This window comes from Archocentrus centrarchus, chromosome 13 (genome assembly GCF_007364275.1).
Source record: "Archocentrus centrarchus isolate MPI-CPG fArcCen1 chromosome 13, fArcCen1, whole genome shotgun sequence".
NCBI lineage: Eukaryota > Metazoa > Chordata > Actinopteri > Cichliformes > Cichlidae > Archocentrus > Archocentrus centrarchus.
This window is the reverse complement of record NC_044358.1, coordinates 24,120,071-24,140,285: the sequence shown is the minus strand read 5'-3', so window position 1 is coordinate 24,140,285 and position 20,215 is coordinate 24,120,071. Positions and strand designations below refer to the sequence as shown.

The 20,215-nt window shown below is 42.0% G+C and overlaps 1 protein-coding gene across 5 annotated transcripts; it reads right to left on the bottom strand.

Annotated features, from left to right (window-relative positions):
* Positions 1-1,751: 1,751 nt before the first annotated feature.
* fosb (FBJ murine osteosarcoma viral oncogene homolog B) lies at positions 1,752-9,358 on the bottom strand. Of its 5 annotated transcripts, none has more exons than XM_030743934.1 (6): positions 9,040-9,358; positions 8,432-8,619; positions 6,153-6,536; positions 5,651-5,758; positions 4,825-5,193; positions 1,752-3,753 (listed from the first exon to the last, which is right to left on the bottom strand). In XM_030743934.1, the coding sequence occupies exons 1-6, from the start codon at positions 9,101-9,103 to the stop codon at positions 3,700-3,702; spliced, it is 1,167 nt and encodes a 388-aa protein (XP_030599794.1). In that variant the 5' UTR covers positions 9,104-9,358; the 3' UTR covers positions 1,752-3,699. The 5 variants fall into 5 exon arrangements, with proteins under 5 accessions (XP_030599794.1, XP_030599793.1, XP_030599792.1 ...); XM_030743933.1 differs by having other exon boundaries at positions 1,752-4,664; positions 9,040-9,356; XM_030743932.1 differs by having other exon boundaries at positions 1,752-5,193; positions 6,183-6,536; positions 9,040-9,357.
* Between the last annotated feature and the right edge of the window lie 10,857 nt (positions 9,359-20,215).

Here is a 20,215-nt window from a genome sequence, read left to right as displayed (position 1 = left end):
GATACATACACTTCAGTTTCTTGCTGAACTTCTGCAGTCTCAACTCAAGTAATTCTTAAAAGGAGCTCAAAAAGAGCAAAATAAGTGAAAAATGAGAGACCTGCACCTTAAAATATGTTGTTTATTTATGTAATTCTTCATAAACTGGAAAAATGAATAACATTTGGCCAAACCATCATTAAAGGAGACCACTCACCCAGCTTTTGCAGTCTAGAAAGTGAAAAAAAAAAAAAAAACTCTATCATGTAAACTTTTTAGGATGGCAAAAAAGAGCCGTGGAATAACGGACAGAGGAGCTCATAGAGCAAAGACCGCAAAAGTGACATGGAAAATATGTCATACACTTTTGTACTCTTCAAGATTAAAAAACAAACAAACAAACAAACAAATCAGAATAATGTTGTAGAAATAAGTAAACAGCACATTTTTGCGATGTACAGAATAAATTAGGTTGAAGTAAATGCACTAACAAATAGACCATTCGATTTCAGAGCACCTTCGTGAGCGAGTTCTGTAATCATCCATGTGTCCTTAATTACATTGTTCATTGCATTTCCTTTATACCCTTCACTTCTGTACCCATATATGTCATATATTCCAAAATTGTAACTTTAACTCACAGAAAAAAATAAAGGTTTCTTACAAAGACAAAATGTTGAGAAGTAGTGGCTTTCTATAACATATGAATTTTACTAGTCTTTGTATATCATCAATGAATGAATAAAAAATTATATATATATATATATATATATTTATATATGATAAATTCTTTATGAAGATTGTCTCACACTAGATGTTTCTTTAAACAATATGGATAATGTTTAATACTGTAAGAAAATTGCGTTAATTAAAGCAATACATCATCACACTTGACATATAGTAGCAGTCAGTTCGATCACTGTGTAATGTGCTACATTATGTTCATCCAAGAGGATAATAATATTGCATTTCATGAGGAATAACATGAAATCAGAGCGCATATGGGAATTGTGGAAAAATAGAAATACATAGAAACATTCACCTCATCATAGAAAAATAAGAGAGCTCTTTTTCAGTTAATGCTGTCATAGCCATCGTAGAGCTGGATATTTCTTCCCTTCTTTCTGTCACCTTTTCCAATTTATGAGCAACCCATTTGTGATTGTAACCTTATAATTATCAAAATAAAAATAACAGCTTCAATTAAATCGAAGCAAAGAAATTAGATTAAAGAACTGGTCAAATATGTTGTGTGATGATCAGGGATGTAAATGTGGGGTGCATGTACAGTACAAGGGCCCTCTGAGTTTATCTATCACACTTAGAGATGTAACAAGCAGTTGATATTAAACTATTACTGAGTATTCAGAGCTTCAGCTGCATCAAATTCACTGTTATCAGCTTTCATTCAGAATACGATGTCCTGATGAGACGGCCAGCGTTTTCATTTGGCCGGAGCTTCAGCAACAGCAACGTGTAACCTTTCACCACTCAACGGTCTCATCGTTATAGTCTAATATAAGTAGCACCACAAAAATCTATGTACATGAGAACTACTGAATATGTTTTATGCTTATTCTGACACCAGAACATATTCTCATCACATTTGCATTTGGAGAGAGATCAAAAAGGCATCTCCAACATCTGTACAAACACAGTCCTTACTCAACATTATAAAACAAAACAAAAGATGAGGTCTGCCCATTTTCTGAACACCCAGAGCCACATTTTAACAAACATTTATACCATTAATCTGGAAAAAAATATATATATTTTTTTTGAATAAAGGTTTATTATTTGAAAATAAAGCTTTTCATCCAGCAAATACAATCACAATTTTTTTTTTCTTTTTCCAGATCTCAGACAAGCAACATGTATTGTCGAGTACAACAGTTCAACATGATAACATCCATCAATCAAGGCTAAAACTGCAGTAATCCTTCAAACACCTTTTACTGGAAATATGAATGTTACTGAATGATATGTTTATACTGGACAGAAACCTGTACCGGGTATAAAATACTTTGTCCTTAAAATTAAAACAGTTTAGTCGTCATGTGGTCATCTGAACACTTATACTTTTAATATGCGCATTGACATTCAATCACACTTTTTTTGTCCCCCCCCCCCCTCCCCCCCTCATTTTCTGCTAAGACTCAAGTGGCATTAAGGTGTCAGTAGCTTTGGGACAGACCTCACAGAGGAAAAAAAAAATTAAACAAAGGCATTACCACAACCTTCTAACATCATCATTATAAACATACATTGAATGTAACTCGGATAGTGCTTTATATTCTTTATAAAACATAAATACACATTGACAGAGGCAGTGATATCGTGCTTCATGTTGAGGGCAGTACTTTAATTTTATAATATTATATATATATATATATAATTTTTTTTGTTGCTTTAGAAAAATATTAATTTTCATATTTTATCTTGTTCTTCATTGACAAAAATATCCCATTTAGATCTACAGACATTCATACTTTACAATCATGGTATATATAGTTATATATATATATGCATGTTACCTTTATCTATGTATATAGTTATGGACTTACAATTAAGATTTTTTTTTTTTTAGTAGTGCACAAGATGCCTCCAAAGTTGCCAAATGAAAAAATACAATAAGATAATGTGTACAATGCATTTATAATAGGAACATTTATGAGGAAATCTCCCGATTAAAACGACAGAACATAATAAACAGTAACAGTACAAGAGAAAGCGGAGGTCAATGCAAAACAATTAAACACACAAATATAAACATTAAAATATATAACAATTCTCACTCAAACATACAGGGGAAAAAACAAAAAAAAAAAACAAACAAATTTTACAAATTCACAGGCAAAGGAAAGGACGCTTAACTCCAAAACAACAGCCCACACGTTCTCCCCTTTTGTTTCCAGGTTTTGCTTTTGTGCTCACTGGCCCCATCAACCTCAATAAAGAAAGAAATAAACGGGCCAGGTGCCTCAGAGTGGACGCACTCACAATAAACGCACCTCCACCTCATCCCTGCTATAGAGATCAGAGGAAGTACAGAGACCACTGAGCCCAGTGTTTAGAGGTTGTCTGAATCACTACAAAAAAAAAAAAAAAGTCTCCCCTAAATAAAGGCATCGGTTCACATCTGCATGATTCTGAGCAAAACTCTGAGCTGGCGCGCTGCAGCAAACATCTTCAGCTGTTGAAAGCGATGGTGTGAATATACGCATGTAGGCCCAGGGCGATGAGGCTCTGTGGTATGGAGGTGTTTTTACTGAGGTCACCCTTCCACATAGTTGGCAAGAGAAGAAGCTGTTGTTGCTTTGTTTTGTTTTTTTACTTTTTGTCACAAAAAGCCATCATTAGGATGAGAGCCATCCTCTATCCAGACTCCCTCAGAGCCTTCCTTGGTTGCTTCCTCAATTCCTGCTAAGTCTCTCTATATCCTCGCAACAGGTGTGTCTAATCTTCATTGTGTGGACAACATGAAAAATGGCTCAGCAGAAGACAGTGGCATCCATCTTGCTTTTTTTTTTTTTCTTTTTGTGTGCATGTGTTTTTGTGTTCATTGATTATACATCTGTGTGCATGTTCAGAGTATTTAGCTGCTGTTCACTGTAAGGATTTGAGCAACGTGCTCCAAGAAAAGGTTCTTCCATTTGGTGGGGTTGCGTCCATGTCCTTGTATGACAGGGTGCAAAGGGGACATGTTAGTTGAGCCGGCTTTCACTCAAGGTCCCAAGGGCTGGAGGGGGTCTTCGGGCTCTCGGGGGTCGAAGACTTCAGAGAGAAGGAGAAAGAGACAGAAGAGGAGAAAACAGAGATGGGTAGAGATGGGTCGCACAGCAGGTAGGCAGACGTCAGAAGATTTTTTTAAAAAATATAAAAAATGAGAAAAGAAAGCACAAGATTAAGTGGAGGCTGTGATACTCAGATCCTTAACTTGCCAAGTCCAAGCAGCGAATGAAGAAGCAGAGGGAAGTCGAGCAGATGAACAGTTAGAGGTGAGCGAGAGCTCGGCAGCCTGTCTCCCAACAAGAAGAGACTCTGAACAAAGTGTCCTTCGTCCCTGTTTCAGATTTGCACAAATACATTCAGCAAGAGGAAGAAAAGCATGGAAAAGGATGGGAGCACTGGAAGAGGGGCAACCGACAGAGGGAACAAGGTGGGGGCTTTTGTGCTTGTTGGAGTGTAACGTGATTGTGTTGTATGTTACTCAGTGAGAGTACAAGCATAAGAGAATTCATTGTGAATTAATCTGTTAAATCAGAGAACTTTAGATTGGCAACATGGACTTGGTTTTGTAACCCAGTTTTTATTCGCTTGTAATGTCCAGTTGCAAGTTTAATACAAAACTAAAATATATGGAATGCTAAAGGTTAGAACTAATGTGCAACTATTTGTATGGCTCTTTATTAGGGTGCATTTCAGAATGTGTAAACTTTAATCCAATCAGACATAAATGATTGGTTGTTGGTTTTGTTTTTCCTCAATCTATGAGACTGATTGGTACTGTGCATGTACTTCCTTCAGCCTCTACTTCCAGCGAGAATAATCTGTGTGCGTGCTAATATGTGTATTCGTGTGTATGTCGGTCAGTCAGAGTGCCAGCAGAGAAGGCGAGTTCAGAGAATCGGACGACTGCTCGCTACTGCTGTTCCGCTGGTTGGCACTGACCCCGCAGGCTCCCTCTGGGTAGGTGAACACAAATGAAGATGTGTATGAGGTGTTGTAGCTGCCAATGGCCGCATCGTCATGGTTAACACCACCACCACCACTGTCGCTGGCCATAAGGCATGGCCCACCAGGTGCCAGCTCACTTGAGCCATAAAAAGAACTAGAAAACTCTACCTCCTGCATTATTCCAGGCTGGGGCTGCTGCTGGACTTGCTGCTGCTGCTGCTGCTGCTGCTGCTGCTGCTGAACCGGAGGCTGGGAATGTGTGGAGGCCGGATGGGCTGTGTAGGCAGGAGGCAGATAGAAAGAGTCTTCCTTCACAGTCAAGCCCACAATGGAGACAGGAGGTTGTAAGGCCTGGGGAGGCAGCTGGGACTGCACTGGATGCAGCTGTGCTGAGGCCTGCTGAGTCTGGTCCTGGTACGGGATCTTACAGTTTGCCTGGTGAGCCACCAGAACAAACTCCAAGCGCTCTTTCTCCTTCTGTAGCTCTGAGATCTCTGCCTCCAGCTCTGCCTTTGCTTCCTCCAGTAGATCTGTCTCCTGTGCGTAGGTACAAAGGATGGAAAAAAAGAAAAGAAAAAAAAACATGGGGATGAAGGAGAGGGGAACAAGGCAAAGGTGGGTGAAATGGGTAGAGAAGGAAAGAAGTTGTGCAGCAGACAGAGGGAAGCAGCGTTAGTTCCACCAAACCTTTTTAGTGTTTATGGAGGTGAATGCATCTGTTGCAGTAGAAATACCTCCCTCCCCTACAGCTATCTATGTAAGGTGGCTTATAGAAAAGCATGTTAATTAGCCCATAAACACCACAGGTATTGTAGTCTTTTCTGAGGATTGTAATTGTCTTCACCACAGCTAAACACCCCATTACCATAATCCTCTCTCTTGTACACACATGCAAGCATTTATTACTCCAGCCCACAGTGCTATGGGAGGTAACATAAAGTATGCAATTATCATCATCATTCATTCTGGCAGCTAGAACAAGGGTTAAGCTCACCGACTGCAGTCTGTCTGTGAGTTCTCGTCTGCGATTTCGGCATTTGGCAGCAGCCAGCTTGTTTCTCTCTCGGCGAACGCGCCTCTTTTCCTCCTCCTCGGGTGTTAGCTATGATAAAGAAAAACACAGATTAGGATAAAAACACTTGGTTTTTTTTATATATGATTAAATTAATAATTTTGCTAAACAGCACCAAATAAAACTAAATCTAGTCACAGTTGGCAGATAAATGTTGTGTGCGCCCTCCTCTGTCACAGGCCTGAACAGTGAACTAGCCTTTCCTTGTTTAGTTCTTTTTGTGCAAAAAACAAAATACCACAGCAGACAGAAAGTACACCAATTAATTACCCACCCCCACCCCTCTAGTGTTAGCACACACCACTGCTTAACAGTACAGACACAGCACTATTACCTTTACTGGCTTCCTTGTAAACAATATACCTGCAGTGCATGTGTAACACGCGAGGGCCAACAGTCAAACCATTCAAGCACGCAAACTTACTAACACACCAACATCGCCATCTTCACTCACAGACTCTTCTCGTGTACGGCGGGTCCGAGTTCTGGACTGACGGACGGGGCCGGTTGCTGGCCCCGGAGTCTCTGAACTTGGAGGGGTGAATCCAGACCCCGAAGAATAACTCGGACCTGGCATATCAAATGGGTCAACCAGTGATGCTGGTTGGGTCATGGTTGTGGTCCCAGTGGAACCACTCTGTCCAGAGGCCTGGGATGAGATGAGGGTTGGCTGTACCATCCACTGCAGGTCCTGACTGGTGGTGATGGCAGTGACGGTTGGCACGAATGAACCGGGCATCTCACCTCCACCACTTGTCCCTGGCCCGCTGCCCACAATGCTCAAGCCAGCACTTGCTGACACACACTCCTGAGGAGGCGATACAAACAATTAAGTTTTATGAACCTTGTCAAAGTAGACGAGCAAAGCAATGTAGAGAGGCAGAAAATTTGGTATTTTTATTACACTTAGTGTAACCTCCGTCCAACCATTGTAGGGTAACAAGCTGCATTCAAGGGTAAATCTATTACAAACATACTGAAATTGTAATCAGTTGCAATAAAGATCTGCTTTGAAGTGTAAAATGCTTGAAAATCTGCAAATACATGACATGGATTAACAAAGCAGTGTGACAGAGGTAGTGATATAGGGAACTCTGTGATGATATATTTCTGTACAATGCTCTGCATTTCAATCAATAACTATTTACACATTAAAGTATGCCTATTGTTATCTGACTGCAGATCAACAACACAGTTTGACAACCCTCTGCATTGACTATGGCTGAGTATAAAAAACCAACAGAGCTGTAGAGGCAGTAGTGTCTATCATATACTAGGAATAGTGGTGCCAGGCTGCCACAGAAGGAAATGAGACTATTGACATAATTAATGTGTATGCACCCATTATGTTAATAGTTACATAAAAGGGGTTAGACTAACTGACATGATACTGTGTTAAAATACACAAAGATATGAATGTTATAGGTACTAAATGGTCAGACGTTATACATTACCTAGCCCTGGTTGCTCTGATATTATGCTAAAAACCATGTTAGAGCTACCTCCGCACTTTAACAGCTTACTCTCCAGTAAGTCTAAGTAGACCTAATGTTACACGCTTTTAAGTAAAAACCGACAGGTGTTGTTTAAGCAGAGTATAAAAATACTTTACATTAAGTTGTCTCTGCCTCAGTTGCTGACCTGTCTCTACCTTGCCATCCATTTAACCACCTGTGCCCTCTGATTGACAAAAGAGAAGGTGACTTTTGAGGAAACCCCGTGAAGCTGCCATTGGAGTTATTCGTTGTAAAGGTCGGAGCAAAAACGTGTTTTAGTCAACGTTGAAAGGTAACAGCTATAGGTACTGATATAGGTCAAGAGAAGTGTTTCGAGTTAAAAGGGTGTTGAAGAATTTTTTATTTAACTGAAAACAGACTGGAAACTGTTAATTAAAAGGTAGGCTAATAAGTTTTCATATGCGCCTATGTCTAAAAATAGTCACGGAAAGCTTAAATCTGTCGCTTAACGCTTATATTTCATACTCGGGGAGTATCGCCGTTTATTAATATTCATCTGAAAGCGTATTAAGACATTTAGACGGGCGGCTCTGAAAGCGACCGCCTCTACCAATCGCTTCTCGTTGAGCGGCGTCCCTTCCTCCTCCTTCCTCCTCCCCCGTCACACCCCCGGTGTTCCCCTTGGCAACGCGACGTAGCACTCCAAAATAGAACATGTATTTACGTCACGGCTAGAGGAGAGCGGAGCGAGTGGAAGGAGAGAAGCGGGGAGGGGCGGGGCGGGACTACGTCGCTTACGTCGGAGAGTTCCAGAGCGGTGTGAGCCGCGCTGCGGTGAGCTGCGCACGGAGCACGCTGTCAGCGGCGCCGCCGGGGCTACAGTCAACACACACACTAACGGCGAATTGACATCCAGTCGTCCAGGCATTCAGCTACTGAGTGCCGGGAGGCAGAATACAGCAGGTCTGCTGACTTGACTTGGAAGACTTGTGTCTTCTGAATTGGTTGTGACAAAGCCTACTGGTTCATACGCTATAAAAAATACTGTGTTCTATGTCTTAAAGCAACTCGCACAACATGCAATGTGTTTAAGCAATAGCACGTGTCTTAATGTAACTGTAGATTCATATGCACTGATTGCACGTAGGGTCCTGTACTGCATTTCTAACTAAATAAATAAGGAGCCGGGATAACGTCTCCCGTCTTTGGTTGTCACTTTATTGTCAGGCTGTTGAATGGAGCTTACCTGTGGAGCACTGGTGGTCGGCGGGCTCCCAAAGGAGTCCACGGAGGAAAGGTACTGAGACTCTATGGATGGAGACGAGCTTCCACGGGAACCGCTGTCTGGGTCGCCGGGAAATCCTTGGTACATCTCCCCGGAGGGGCCGAAAGAGAACGCGGGACCTGTAGTTACCGGAGAGAGAGCGATGTTACCTGCAGTTACAGGAGAGAGCGATGTCACCTGCAGTTACCGGAGAGAGAGCGATGTCACCTGCAGCGGCAGGGCAGCGGCACACACAAGAGGGTTACTAAAGGAGGAGAGGTACTGTATGGAGAGAACGGCTGACGTTAAACCCTGTGCACTTAACCAAAGCCAGCTGATGTTGGTTTAAAATTAGGCTATTCTCTGAAAAATGATGAAAGACTCTTAATAAGTAGCCTGCAGCAGCATGTTTTATATGTTTACAATGATGTCAGTAAGGAAAACTGTCTTTAAGCATCTCATATGAAGACGTATGGAGCAGACAGATGTTTCCATCCTACTTTAAAACAGTGCGCTTTAAGCGAGTTTTCATCTCAAGTTAACCTCCCGTTGTATGAGCGCTCAGCAACATAAAGTGAAACGTTTCTTACCGCTGTAAGTCTTGTTTCTATTCCCCGGTGAAATGCTCCTGGTCTCTTTCCAAAAAAGTTGCATGAAGAATCTTAATCCAGCTCCCCGCGTTTAGAGGGGGGCGGGCGGACGGTCTAACAGTTCAGTCTGTGAAGAAGTTCTCCCGGTTCAGCGTTAAATCCTCGCAGTGCTTTCTGTTATCCGAGCTTATCAAACGTGCAAATATACATCCATAAAGTCCGTTCGCCGGAGGACGTTTGCTATGTTACGGTGCACAGTAGCAGATCTTGTCTTATGAATGAAGCCCAGAGTAGAACCAAGACATTTCAACCAACTAGTCCCGCCTCGGAGTTCCGCTGACGTACATGCCCATATTTGTGCTTGATGTTGTGTTTGGTATCCTTGGTGACGTTGAGGGATTCCCTCTGCCGCTAAAATGGACCAGAAGCTCACCTCGTCGACGGATAATAATAGACTTTTTTTTTTTTTTGGTAATATCACAGGCCCGAGATATTTCTCACCGTCTGACAATTTCTGAGAGGAAATTTTAAGAAGCTCGGGGGTGATAAATATGGAAAGAATCTATTTAGGACTATGCGTGTGTTTGTGATTGGGACATTTTTTTAGTCATAGCAGTACATAACAGATTATAATATTCCTGTAATGCCTATATCTGTAGTCGCTTGGGAAGGGTTGTACTGACTTCATCCTAATTGTGATTAGTCTATTATAGGTTTAGGTGAAAATAATACACATTCTTTAGGTATTGTAACTGGAATAAATAACCTAGAAAACACCAGAAGAAATGCAGTGGATTAGTTATGCAATACTCACAGTGAAGACGGAATCCCGTCAACATGCGAGGGAAATCCTGCTGAAAAGTTTCTCAGGGCACGCCCTCGGGATGAATCCTCTGCGCTTGTGAGCTTAACGTTTAATGAGAGGAAAGCCTCCCTTTCTGTCTGCCTGAACACTCCCCAAACCTGAAGGCAGGTACAACGCCAAGTGAGGATTTACTGCACTTTGAGAAATGACCTGTCAGAAAGTATACACTTAATCTGTTATGGATTTGAGTGTGGGCAGGACACTCGGAGAGCACTCAGAGTGTTAGCATCAGTCTTACTCACACCCCTGTCCTCCTCCTGAAAAAGAAGAAAAATAAACATTAGCTGGTAAACAGAAGTGTAATTCTGACATGTACAGTGGGCAGCAGTGACGGAAATCGGTGCCTGTCATTGCAAACATCACCGGGACGAGCACAAAGTGATTCATTATTAGAGCCTACATACGGACAGCAGTGGGAATGTGGCAGGTGGGAGTTTGGCATTGGTTTGGGGGAGGGGAGGGGAGGGGAGGGGGGTCGCCGCTCTACGGGCCAAATGCGAGAAGATGGGGTGTTAAATCATGAATGAAAATCTGAAACACAAGGCCCACGTTTTCTGTTTGTGATGTCACACAGTGTCACTGGGCGGGCAGGCTGCTGAGACAAGGCTACAGCTATACAGTCGGTGTGTGAAAAGGCGTGAGCAAAAAGGGAAGAGTTGGGGATAACGAGTTATTAGTCAGCGCCGCAACAACGTCAGAGACGAGGATCCACGGAGGACGCTGTGTCCCATCCGGACTGCCGCTACCGGTGCTGTGCGGCTGAACCGGGATGACTAACTCCGTCTATGTAAGTTGTTCCTGATGGGGAATTATTGAGGTGAACGGCTGATAACGCAGGAGAATCAGCCCACATTCACGAGGAAACAAATAACTGCCGACTATGATACGCCACTATTTTAACACAACATGTACGCTGATTAAAAATACAGCGACAGGAGAAGATATGTTTACTGTCAGTGCCGCTCGTAATCTCTAAAACAAGCAGCTAAAAAGAGACACTTTGTGCTAAAACGAGGCGGGGGGGGGGGGCATGTGCTATCCACGGGTTTTGCTGAATGTGTGTAGCGTTGCGTCGCCATGGATACGCCGTTGCCTCTGACGCAAGCACGTATAAATTTGGTCTTTTTTGTTATGCCGCTTAGCAACCAGTTTCTGTGGCAACCGGCTCTGAGTGACAAGACAGCAGCCGCACACAATATGGCTTCCGGATTTTTTTGTGCGCAGCGCAGAGCAGCAGAGAGGAGCAGCAGCAGCAGCAGAGAGGAGCAGCGAGTACTGCGAAGACTGCTGCTGTTTCAGCGTACTTTTAACCGTTAGCGACGGGTTTTCCTTTTTCCCCCGTGCGGCGTACCTTCAGGCAGTTACGGGAGAAGATGACTCTAAACTAGCCGTGATCCCGTCCGAGGGGTCGCCTGTAAAAAAATAAATATGAAAATCGCGAGTGCACGCGCGCCAGGACGCCTCTTGGTGTTAATCGTTGTGTTGTAAATCTGCAGTTGGTATGCTGTCAGTTTTCATTCCACGCAATAAACACGCTGTTACACAAAGCCCCCTAATGTCTTGTGTGTGTGTGTGTGTGGGGGGGGGGGGGGGGGGCTGTAATTACTCCTGCACCTTTAGAAGTGATTAATTATGCACATGTTTTAAAACAGCTCATTAAACGTAATTCCAGTGATTTAAGGGTAATCCACTCAACATCAATAGTTGCTTGGATCATATCGTTTATAATTCAAACAGCAACACTATCAGTGAGTAGCAGCAGTTTGCCAGGTGTACTAATCACTGGGTACTGTTGTATTTAAAAGGTTGTACAAATCAGTAGGTGTGTCCTGAAACAGACAATGCTGAAGTATTTTCATAAGTTTCTTCACACGTGTTATGGGCCTAAATCATTAGTCATGGCTAGACTTAAACAGTGTAGAGGTTTTCAGTGAGACTGCAACTTGTTTGTTTACAACTTGTGGTGGTCTAGACTCCATCAAACCAGGTTAAAAAAAAAAAAATAGAAAGTGGCTGGTGTTGTCTAATGCCCCTGACGTGCTTTGTTTTGCTTGCCCCTGTCTCTTAGCGTATTTTCGGGAAGCCACTAACTTGAACTGCGCTCATGAGGCCAGCCCCTGTTTCCTTTTGGAAGGCGGGCCATGTTTGCTTGGTCTGGCCCAAAATACTTGTTACCAGGCAACGATTAGGCCTATCCCACTTGAGTGCAGTGTTGTTTACACCCCTTTCTGGCTCCATATCCCAACAACATTGCATAACTCTCACAGGCTTCCCCCACCTCACTGGCAGAAATTTGATCGGTCTTCTCTCCCCCAGCCAACCAAAGCGTCTCGTACTCTTATGCCACAGCTTTTCTCTCGGCCACTCAACAGTTTACTTCCTCATCTTCACTGCATTCTGTCTCCCAGCTCAATCGGTGCCTCGAAAATTAAACTGATATGAGGACTGTTTATGAGGAAAACTGTGCTTGACTTGTCTTTCAGGTCAGCTTTTGGGTAAAAACCCCTGAAGCTCATTCTTACATGATCTGTAAGGTGGGTTTCAGGCCTGTCTCTGCGGCTGCTTTAAAACACATGTCGTCTAAATCCAGCAATAATTCTTTCTTGGCAACGTTGACTGTCTCCCTCCACACCTATGTAAACATGGCCTGTGTATATTGCATTAACTGAAATACTTGAGGTGAAATTAAAAGCGTAGAGCCCGGCATTTATTAATATTTGAGTCAAGATTAAACCATAAACTTTTGAACTTTAATCGTATTTCTGCAAAGGCGCACGCGTTCCTCGCCTGCCTGTTTTCAGATATTAAATGTTAACAGATTTTCTTTATTATTATGGCATTTTTAGTGTCAAATTCGTGAATCAGAAGTACAAGTTAAGGACTGATGCCAAATACCTGCAATAAATCCGAAGTTTGGGGAGAGCTTGTTATCTACAGCAGATTTGAGTGTTCGAGTTACAATGTTGTAAAAGTCATGTTATTTTGTACTTCCATCCTGCCTTTGCCTTCCATACTAGCTGGTGTATTCTCCCAGTGATGGTGTGAAAAGAGTATAATAAATGAATAAGATTTGTAGAGTTTTCTCCATGTTATTAGGGGAAAAGGGCAGTACTACAGCTGACTGTCTTGTGTATCTTACGAGCAGAGGTAAGAACCTGTTGTTTTTCTTGCGAGAGCCAAAGATTACCTCAGCGTTAGCCTCCACCTTCCCCTGACTCTCTGTAGTATTCATGTTGTTTTTCAGACTCTGGTTGTGTCTGATTCGTCTTAACTACATTTGTTTGGCTTTTGTTTTAGTTCACGTTTATGTTTGCTGGTAAACGATTGCCTGATTGTCTGCAGATGTTACAGTCGCAGTTTTTGCTTTAGATACACAATATAATCCCACAGGGAACCCACAATGAACAGTTTATTTCATGAAGTTAATGTTAACTGAATAGGAAATTTCCCATGACCTCTTTGACATCCGTGTGTGCAGAGCCGGTTACATTATTTACACTTGCGCCTTTTCCAGTCTTTCTCGTTCCCATCTCTGGCACACATCTCCACCGCTGCTCGCCTTTGTCCTGTTTATGTCTTGTGTTTATATGGTGTAATCCTTGTGGCTCATTAGATAAGTAACAGACTTGTGAGTTTGCACGGCACACACGCACAGCGATGATTTAGAGTGGTATGTGGAGAAGGTAAAACATTCGACTTTGCATGCGTCACAGCCTTGGTTGCAGACTCTTCTGAGACAAAAATTTTCTCACGTCATTGTAGTTTATCTGGCCCAGTTGTATCAGGCTTCATATACTTGTTTTCCTCTGTGTTAAGCAGGTAAGTAAGGCTATGGTTGACCATGACACGACTGACCTCCTGAAAACAGGCCCTTGATATCACTTGATGATAAAGCATAAATTAAAGAGATGCTTGACAGCCATGTGTGAGAGAGGTTAATATGCTATGGCAGAAAATTTTGATTATTTGTGGCTTTTTTTTGTTTCAGTTTGGATCCTTTTTTTTTTTAATTAATTTTGGCTCTTAATTTTGTTTGATACATCATCCAAAATCCATTGTTCTGCAGCCACAACAAGGATAATGCCACTTTAGTGTTGTCGTGATATGTTGTGAGTGACTTTACTTTGTACGTGTATTGGTAATGCATCTAAATATCTATGTGTGCAATTGTACACAGCGTCATACCAATTTAAAAAAAAATAAAATAAAAAATTCCTGCTGTAAGTGCAGCCATAAACGTCAGCATTGAGGCACAGAAACAAGAGTGGATGGCTCTATTGTATCATGCGCTGCATGGGAGTCGGATGCCTAAAGTTAAATGCAATCAGTGGGTTTCAGTATTCCACAGCTCCCTGTGACTCAGACACAAGCAGCGCGTCAATCCTAGCCTACTTTCAACAGGCTCGCTGCCAGTCAGAGAGGCAAAGAGCCAGAAAGAGGGAGGGACAAGAGCAAGAGGGTGAGAGAGAGAGAGAGAGATGATGAGATCAGAGGGGGAAAGTAGCTCAAAGTGTGCCTCAACAGTGTGCTTAAATACTGTTGTTAAATACAGCGCTGAGTCACTGAACTTAGAGTTTTATCATATTTATACTTAACATTTCCTACATCCCCTGTGTTTAATATATATGTCCACTTTCTCTCTCACAGCACATACTTTGACATGGTGGGAAAAGCAGAAGTGTTATTTCTTAGATCCCTGTGTCCCAGTAAACCGTGATGGTTTGACTCCAGCTTGCGGAGCAATAAGATGACAATAAAACTGAACCAGCGAAATGGAATTCAACCGTCATTAATTTTATTATTCATGACTGGGCTTTTTCTGCTTTTGCCAAATGTCCTCTGCAAAAAGACATCACATCGGAGGAGACTGTCATTTCCCAGTGCAGATTTTATCAAGACAGGTTTGCTTTGTTTGAAATGAATCCAAACTCCTTAAGGTGCTGGCTGTCAGCTTTAATATGATGAAACCTATAAGTATGTTTTAGCAACTGCAGCATTTGTAATCCAGTAACCTACAAGACACACAAAGCGTGTACTGTACTAAAAAGCTTACAAAGTAAAGAATTGTTGTAGTAAGTCTGCAAATCCAGTTTACTGTCTACATATAATTAACATACTGACTGGCTTTCTATAATCTGACCCTTTTCCAAGGAGGACATTTATTTATTATGCTGTGGTTTACATTGTTTTGCTTTCTCATTGTTTTTGTGAATCTGAACATGTCTTTTACCTGCATGAAGAGCTCGGATGCCAACTTCATTATTCCCCCTACTCATTCTCACAGTGATTGCTTGTTTCTATCCAGAAGGCTTTGTTTCAACCTTTTTTTTTCCCTCAGCTCACAGTCACCCCCCTCCCCACTTCTTCTCTCTTCCTTACATAATGGCTGCCCTATTTTTTTTTTTTCAGGGACCAGTAATAGGTAGGAATAAAGGGAGTGAGTGGGTGAGGAAGAGGGATTGATGGAGGGTGGGATCCAATGCATGGTGAGAGAAAAAGATATGGGGGCAGAAGAGAGGACTGTGTGTACACTGCACACGTCAGGAAGATACGAACCTGCATGTGTCCCCGTCATCACCCTCACCTTACCGGCCTTCTCTGCCCACACACTGCTCACCCTCTGCTCCTCACCCTTTCCTTTTGCTCTTCTGCTCCTCGCCTTATCCCTCTCCTCTTCTCTGCATGCTCACTCCCCGTCACTCACCCCATTTGCTCGGCAGTTTCCAGCATCTGCTTGTCAACAGCTGAAACATTTGTAGGAACATTTGGCATCACCTTCAAATTCACATCTATCTATCTATCTATCTATCTATCTATCTATCTATCTATCTATCTATCTATCTATCTATCTATCTATCTATCTATCTATCTATCTATCTATCTATCTATCTATCTATCTATCTATCTATCTATCTATCTATCTGATAGATTGATAGATAGATAATCTATCAATCTATCTATCAATCAATCAAGCATCCATCCATCCATCCATCCATCCATCCATCCATCCATCCATCCATCCATCCATCCATCCAGTGGCTTATAAACAGCTGAGTAAAAGATTGAGCTCCATTTGACTCTAGATTCACTCTCTGTACAGCTAGTGTTACATTGTATTATCTGCATTTTCCACAGAAAATCACATAAAAACAAGTTTATTCTTCTACTTCAGGTTAGTAAAAATAACTTCGCTATGCCTCAACATATTTCTTAACCGACCAAAAACCTTTATGTAAACTGTGTAAGTGATTATGAGCTGCATAAAACCACATTTGCGTACGATGAGTATACAGACAAGCTAAACATAACACCCAGTGGTGTTACGGTATTCGAGTCATGAATAGAATTTCAAATGTGTTTTAGCCGCGGGGCATTCGACTATCGCAGGCACAAACGGCTGACGAAAGCAGTTTGGTGCTTAGGTTTGCATTTTTTCTCCTCTGTGCACACATATTGAGCAGTGTTTACATTTTTGTCTCCTTTTAGTGTGCTAGTTACAGTTGTTGGCACATAATGACACATGTATACTGTAATTTTACATTATTTAAATCATCATGCTAAATCTAAACACTGATAATCATTAAAAAAAAAAAAGAACATTACAAAACAAACTAAAATTCTTGCTGGAGAGTATGTACAACAATAACAGCCAGTCTGAAGGGTTTCTTTTGAGAAAACTGATATTTTTAAATGCAAAGCTGAGTTCTGGCTGTGATCTCCACTCTGAAGAACATCAGATAGACTAAAAAGATAGTATACTGCTGAGAAAAAGGCAAGATAGTCAGTAATGTATCAGAAAAATGCAGCAATTGATGTATTGATTTGAATTGTTCACCAATTCTATTTCAGAATATTTAATTACGCTCAAGTAAATGAAATGCTAATTCAGGGTGCAAGAGTTAACTCATAACTTCTGTAAGTTCTTCACTTACCAGCTTGAATTAATCAAAAACTTAATGAAGTGTGCGTGCGTGCGTGCGTGCCTGCATGCCTGCGTGCGTGCCTGCATGCCTGCATGCCTGCATGCCTGCATGCCTGCGTGCGTGCCTGCATGCCTGCATGCCTGCCTGCGTGCGTGCGTACGTGTGTATACCAAGAACAGAGTACCGAGAACTGTTGAGCTGAAAGACAAGATCGTGGCTAAGCTGGACCCTCCATGGCCGATTACTTGAGATGCTTGGCTATAACAACTGCAAAGAGTGTTACCCTCCATGGTGATCAAGGAAGTTGATGGAAGTTAGCCTCCATACCTTAGAAACTGCTGAGGAAGGACTCAGTGCCTTGGCTAATTGCTTGAAGAGAAATAGAAGATAGAAGCGAAATGAGATGTGTACTCTCAGTGGCAGGAGAACAATATGAGAACAGCCCCCTTCACCAAGGCTGGAAACAGAGCAATACTGGAAGAGCATATGGGAGAAGGATGCAACACATAACAACAATGCTCAGTGGCTAGTGGATCTACCTCCCTTATCAGCATCCAGTAACCATCACAATGGCAGACATTCAAGAAAGAGTCTCAAATATGAAAAACTGGACAGCACCAGGCCTTTAGGCGATTCAAACAATCTGGCTAAAGAAGTTAACTGCACTCCATGAGTGCGCCCAGAATGGCTAACTGATGGATCAAAGATCCAGAGAAGGGACCAGTCCCATCCAACTACTGGCAAATAACCTGCCTCAGCACAACATGGAAGCTCCTGTCAGTGACTAAGATGAACAGGCACATGGCTCAATACATGAATTGGCAGTAACACCAAAGGAGCAAAACTGGTAGTCTACTACCAGTAGACAGAGCAGTCACTCAAGACTGTAAGACCAGACTGACCAACCAGTGCACCACCTGGAATGCTTAGAATTGTACAAGACCAACAGGACCATAAGAGCCTTCATCAGGAACTCAATGGGGATGTGGAAAACAACACTAGAGGTCAACTTCATGCCAATTGCACAAGTCACCACTCAGTGTAGGATTTACCAGGGAGATGTTTTGTCTCCACTGTCCTGCATAGGCCTAAACCCCCTCAGCCAGATCATCAACAAGACATTTTACGGATACTGACTATAGAATGGAGCAAACATCAGCCACCTCCTTAACATGGATGACATCAAGCTATATGCCAGGAGTGAACAAGACATTGATTCACTGATCCACACCACTAGGATCTACAGCAATGACATCGGAATGTCATTTGGACTGGAGAAGTATAGTCGGATGGTAACAAAGAGAGGGAAGGTAGTCAGAACTGAGAGGATGGCACTACTAGAAGGCAACATTGCAGATATCGAGGACAGCTACAAGTACCTTGGAATCCCACAAGCAAATGGGAACCATGAAGAGGCCACTAGCAAAGCTGCAACCACCAAGTACCTGCAGAAAGCAAGGCAAGTCCTGAGGAGTCATCTGAATGGGAAAAACAGGATTACACATTACACATTTTAACCTTGATTTTCATATTTACACATTACCAAAGTCTTTCTAGAAGCAAATCTTGACACTTGACAACAATCTTGAAATTATTTGGGCAGTTATTTAAAAGCATTATTAAAATTAACATTCAGTAGTGTGGGCAGCACGGTGGCAGCACTGTTGCCTATTGTTCTAATCCACAATCTGGCTGGGTCTTTCAGTGTGGAGTTTGTGTGTTCGCTCTGGATCTCCATGGTTAATTAGTGATTCTAAATTGCCCATAGGTGTGAATGCGAGTGTGAATCAATGGTTGTCTGTGTCTCTGTGTTAGCCCTGTGACAGATTGGTGACCAGTCCAGGGTGTACCCTGCCTCTCGCCCTTTGGCAGCTGGGATATGTTCCATCCCCCCACAACCATGAATTGGATAAGCAGAAGAAGATGGATGGATGGATGGATAGATTAAAATGAACAATCAGTGTAGCACTTCCATATAATTCTTGTTGGACATGTGATTGAGGGATAGAGACTCATTTTTATACGTATTTTATACATGATCCTGGGGTCCTGTAGATACAGCTAGTTAGTATATTTTTTGACTTCTCAGTTTCAATCTAAATGGTCATACCTTCCTTTATGTTATCTAGTGCCAGCGACATACAGGGGGTGGCTGTAGCTCAGGAGGTAGAGCAGGTCACCTACTGATCAAAAGGTCAGCGGTTCAATTCCTGGCTACTCCAGGTTGCATGCCAATGTATCCTTCGGCAAAATACTTGACCCAAAGTTGCTCTCCGAACGCAACCGTTGGAGTGTGAATGTTAGATAATAAAAAGCATTTTGCTTAAATAATTATGGAAGTGCTTGTGTGAATGGGGTAAATGTAAACATGCTGTATAAGTGCTTTGAGTGCTCAGACAGAGTAGAAAAGTGCTACATAAGAACTAGATGATTTACCATTTCATGGATAATTTTACTTACTTTTTGTCTATGTAAATAACCCCCCCCCCTCCTTTATAAAAATTATTCTCAGGATTAATTGCATTTTCCAAGTCTTGTGATTTATGTTTGGTGTATTGAAATTGTTGTTGTTGTCGACACTGTTAGCTGTGGCTTGTTTCTCAATGTTTCTCAATGTTTCTCAAAGGTAACTCCTATAAAAGATTGTCAGCAGACAATTTTAGCTATCAATCATGGATGTAATAATTTGTTCAACCTCATGGTGAGCCTGTATTTCAATTAATGTTCCTGGATTTATAGCTTAAATTTGTTTCTTTGATGATCATAACTCTTGCCTCTTCTGGTGATCCTTTGAGTTTGATGAGGACCTTGCAGTTTGCTGTCCACATTGAATGAATTTTGTTTTGCCCCATCAGTATACGTGCTTGTCTTGCTATTGATGTGCACATTGGTTCCTTTTGGTTTTTGTCTTTGTTTTAAGAGTGCTTGTTCTTGTTTTCTGTTCACAAAGCTCATTATTATGGGGGTGGGGGGGTTGACAAGCCTCAGTGTCTTCATTGCCTATGTCTATTCCCTATGAAAGGGTAATGACTTGTTGCTCCAGTGAATCTATATTGGTTTCTGTAAGCTCTCTGCCCTCCACTATTGCTACAGCTACAGTGATGATCAACATTAAAAATGCAGAGTAGAGTTGAGCCGGCCAGGCTGGGCAGCTCTTCCAAATGCAGAATGGCTGTGCTGCAGCCTTGGATCCTCGAGAGTCTGCCCTCTGGAGTTGAACTTGACGAGTACAAAGTAGAAAGTACACAAGTCAGAACTTTGTGTACTTGGTATTGAGAAATGAACCCTACCTATTCACCTCCACTCTATAATATCTCTTATCCAACCTTACCCAACAACCTGATGAAAATCGCAGTGTCTTCAGAGTAAATCAAAAATATATAGATAT

Coding starts and splice junctions, on each gene's coding strand:
- fosb (XM_030743930.1), bottom strand. CDS start 9,103: ATGCAACTTTTTTGGAAAGAGACCAGGAGCATTTCACCGGGGAATAGA. Junction 6,537..8,431: donor CGACCACCAGTGCTCCACAG/GTAAGCTCCATT, acceptor TCGCCTCCTCAG/GAGTGTGTGTCAGCAAGTGC. Junction 5,194..5,650: donor TCACAGACAGACTGCAGTCG/GTGAGCTTAACC, acceptor ACCTACGCACAG/GAGACAGATCTACTGGAGGA.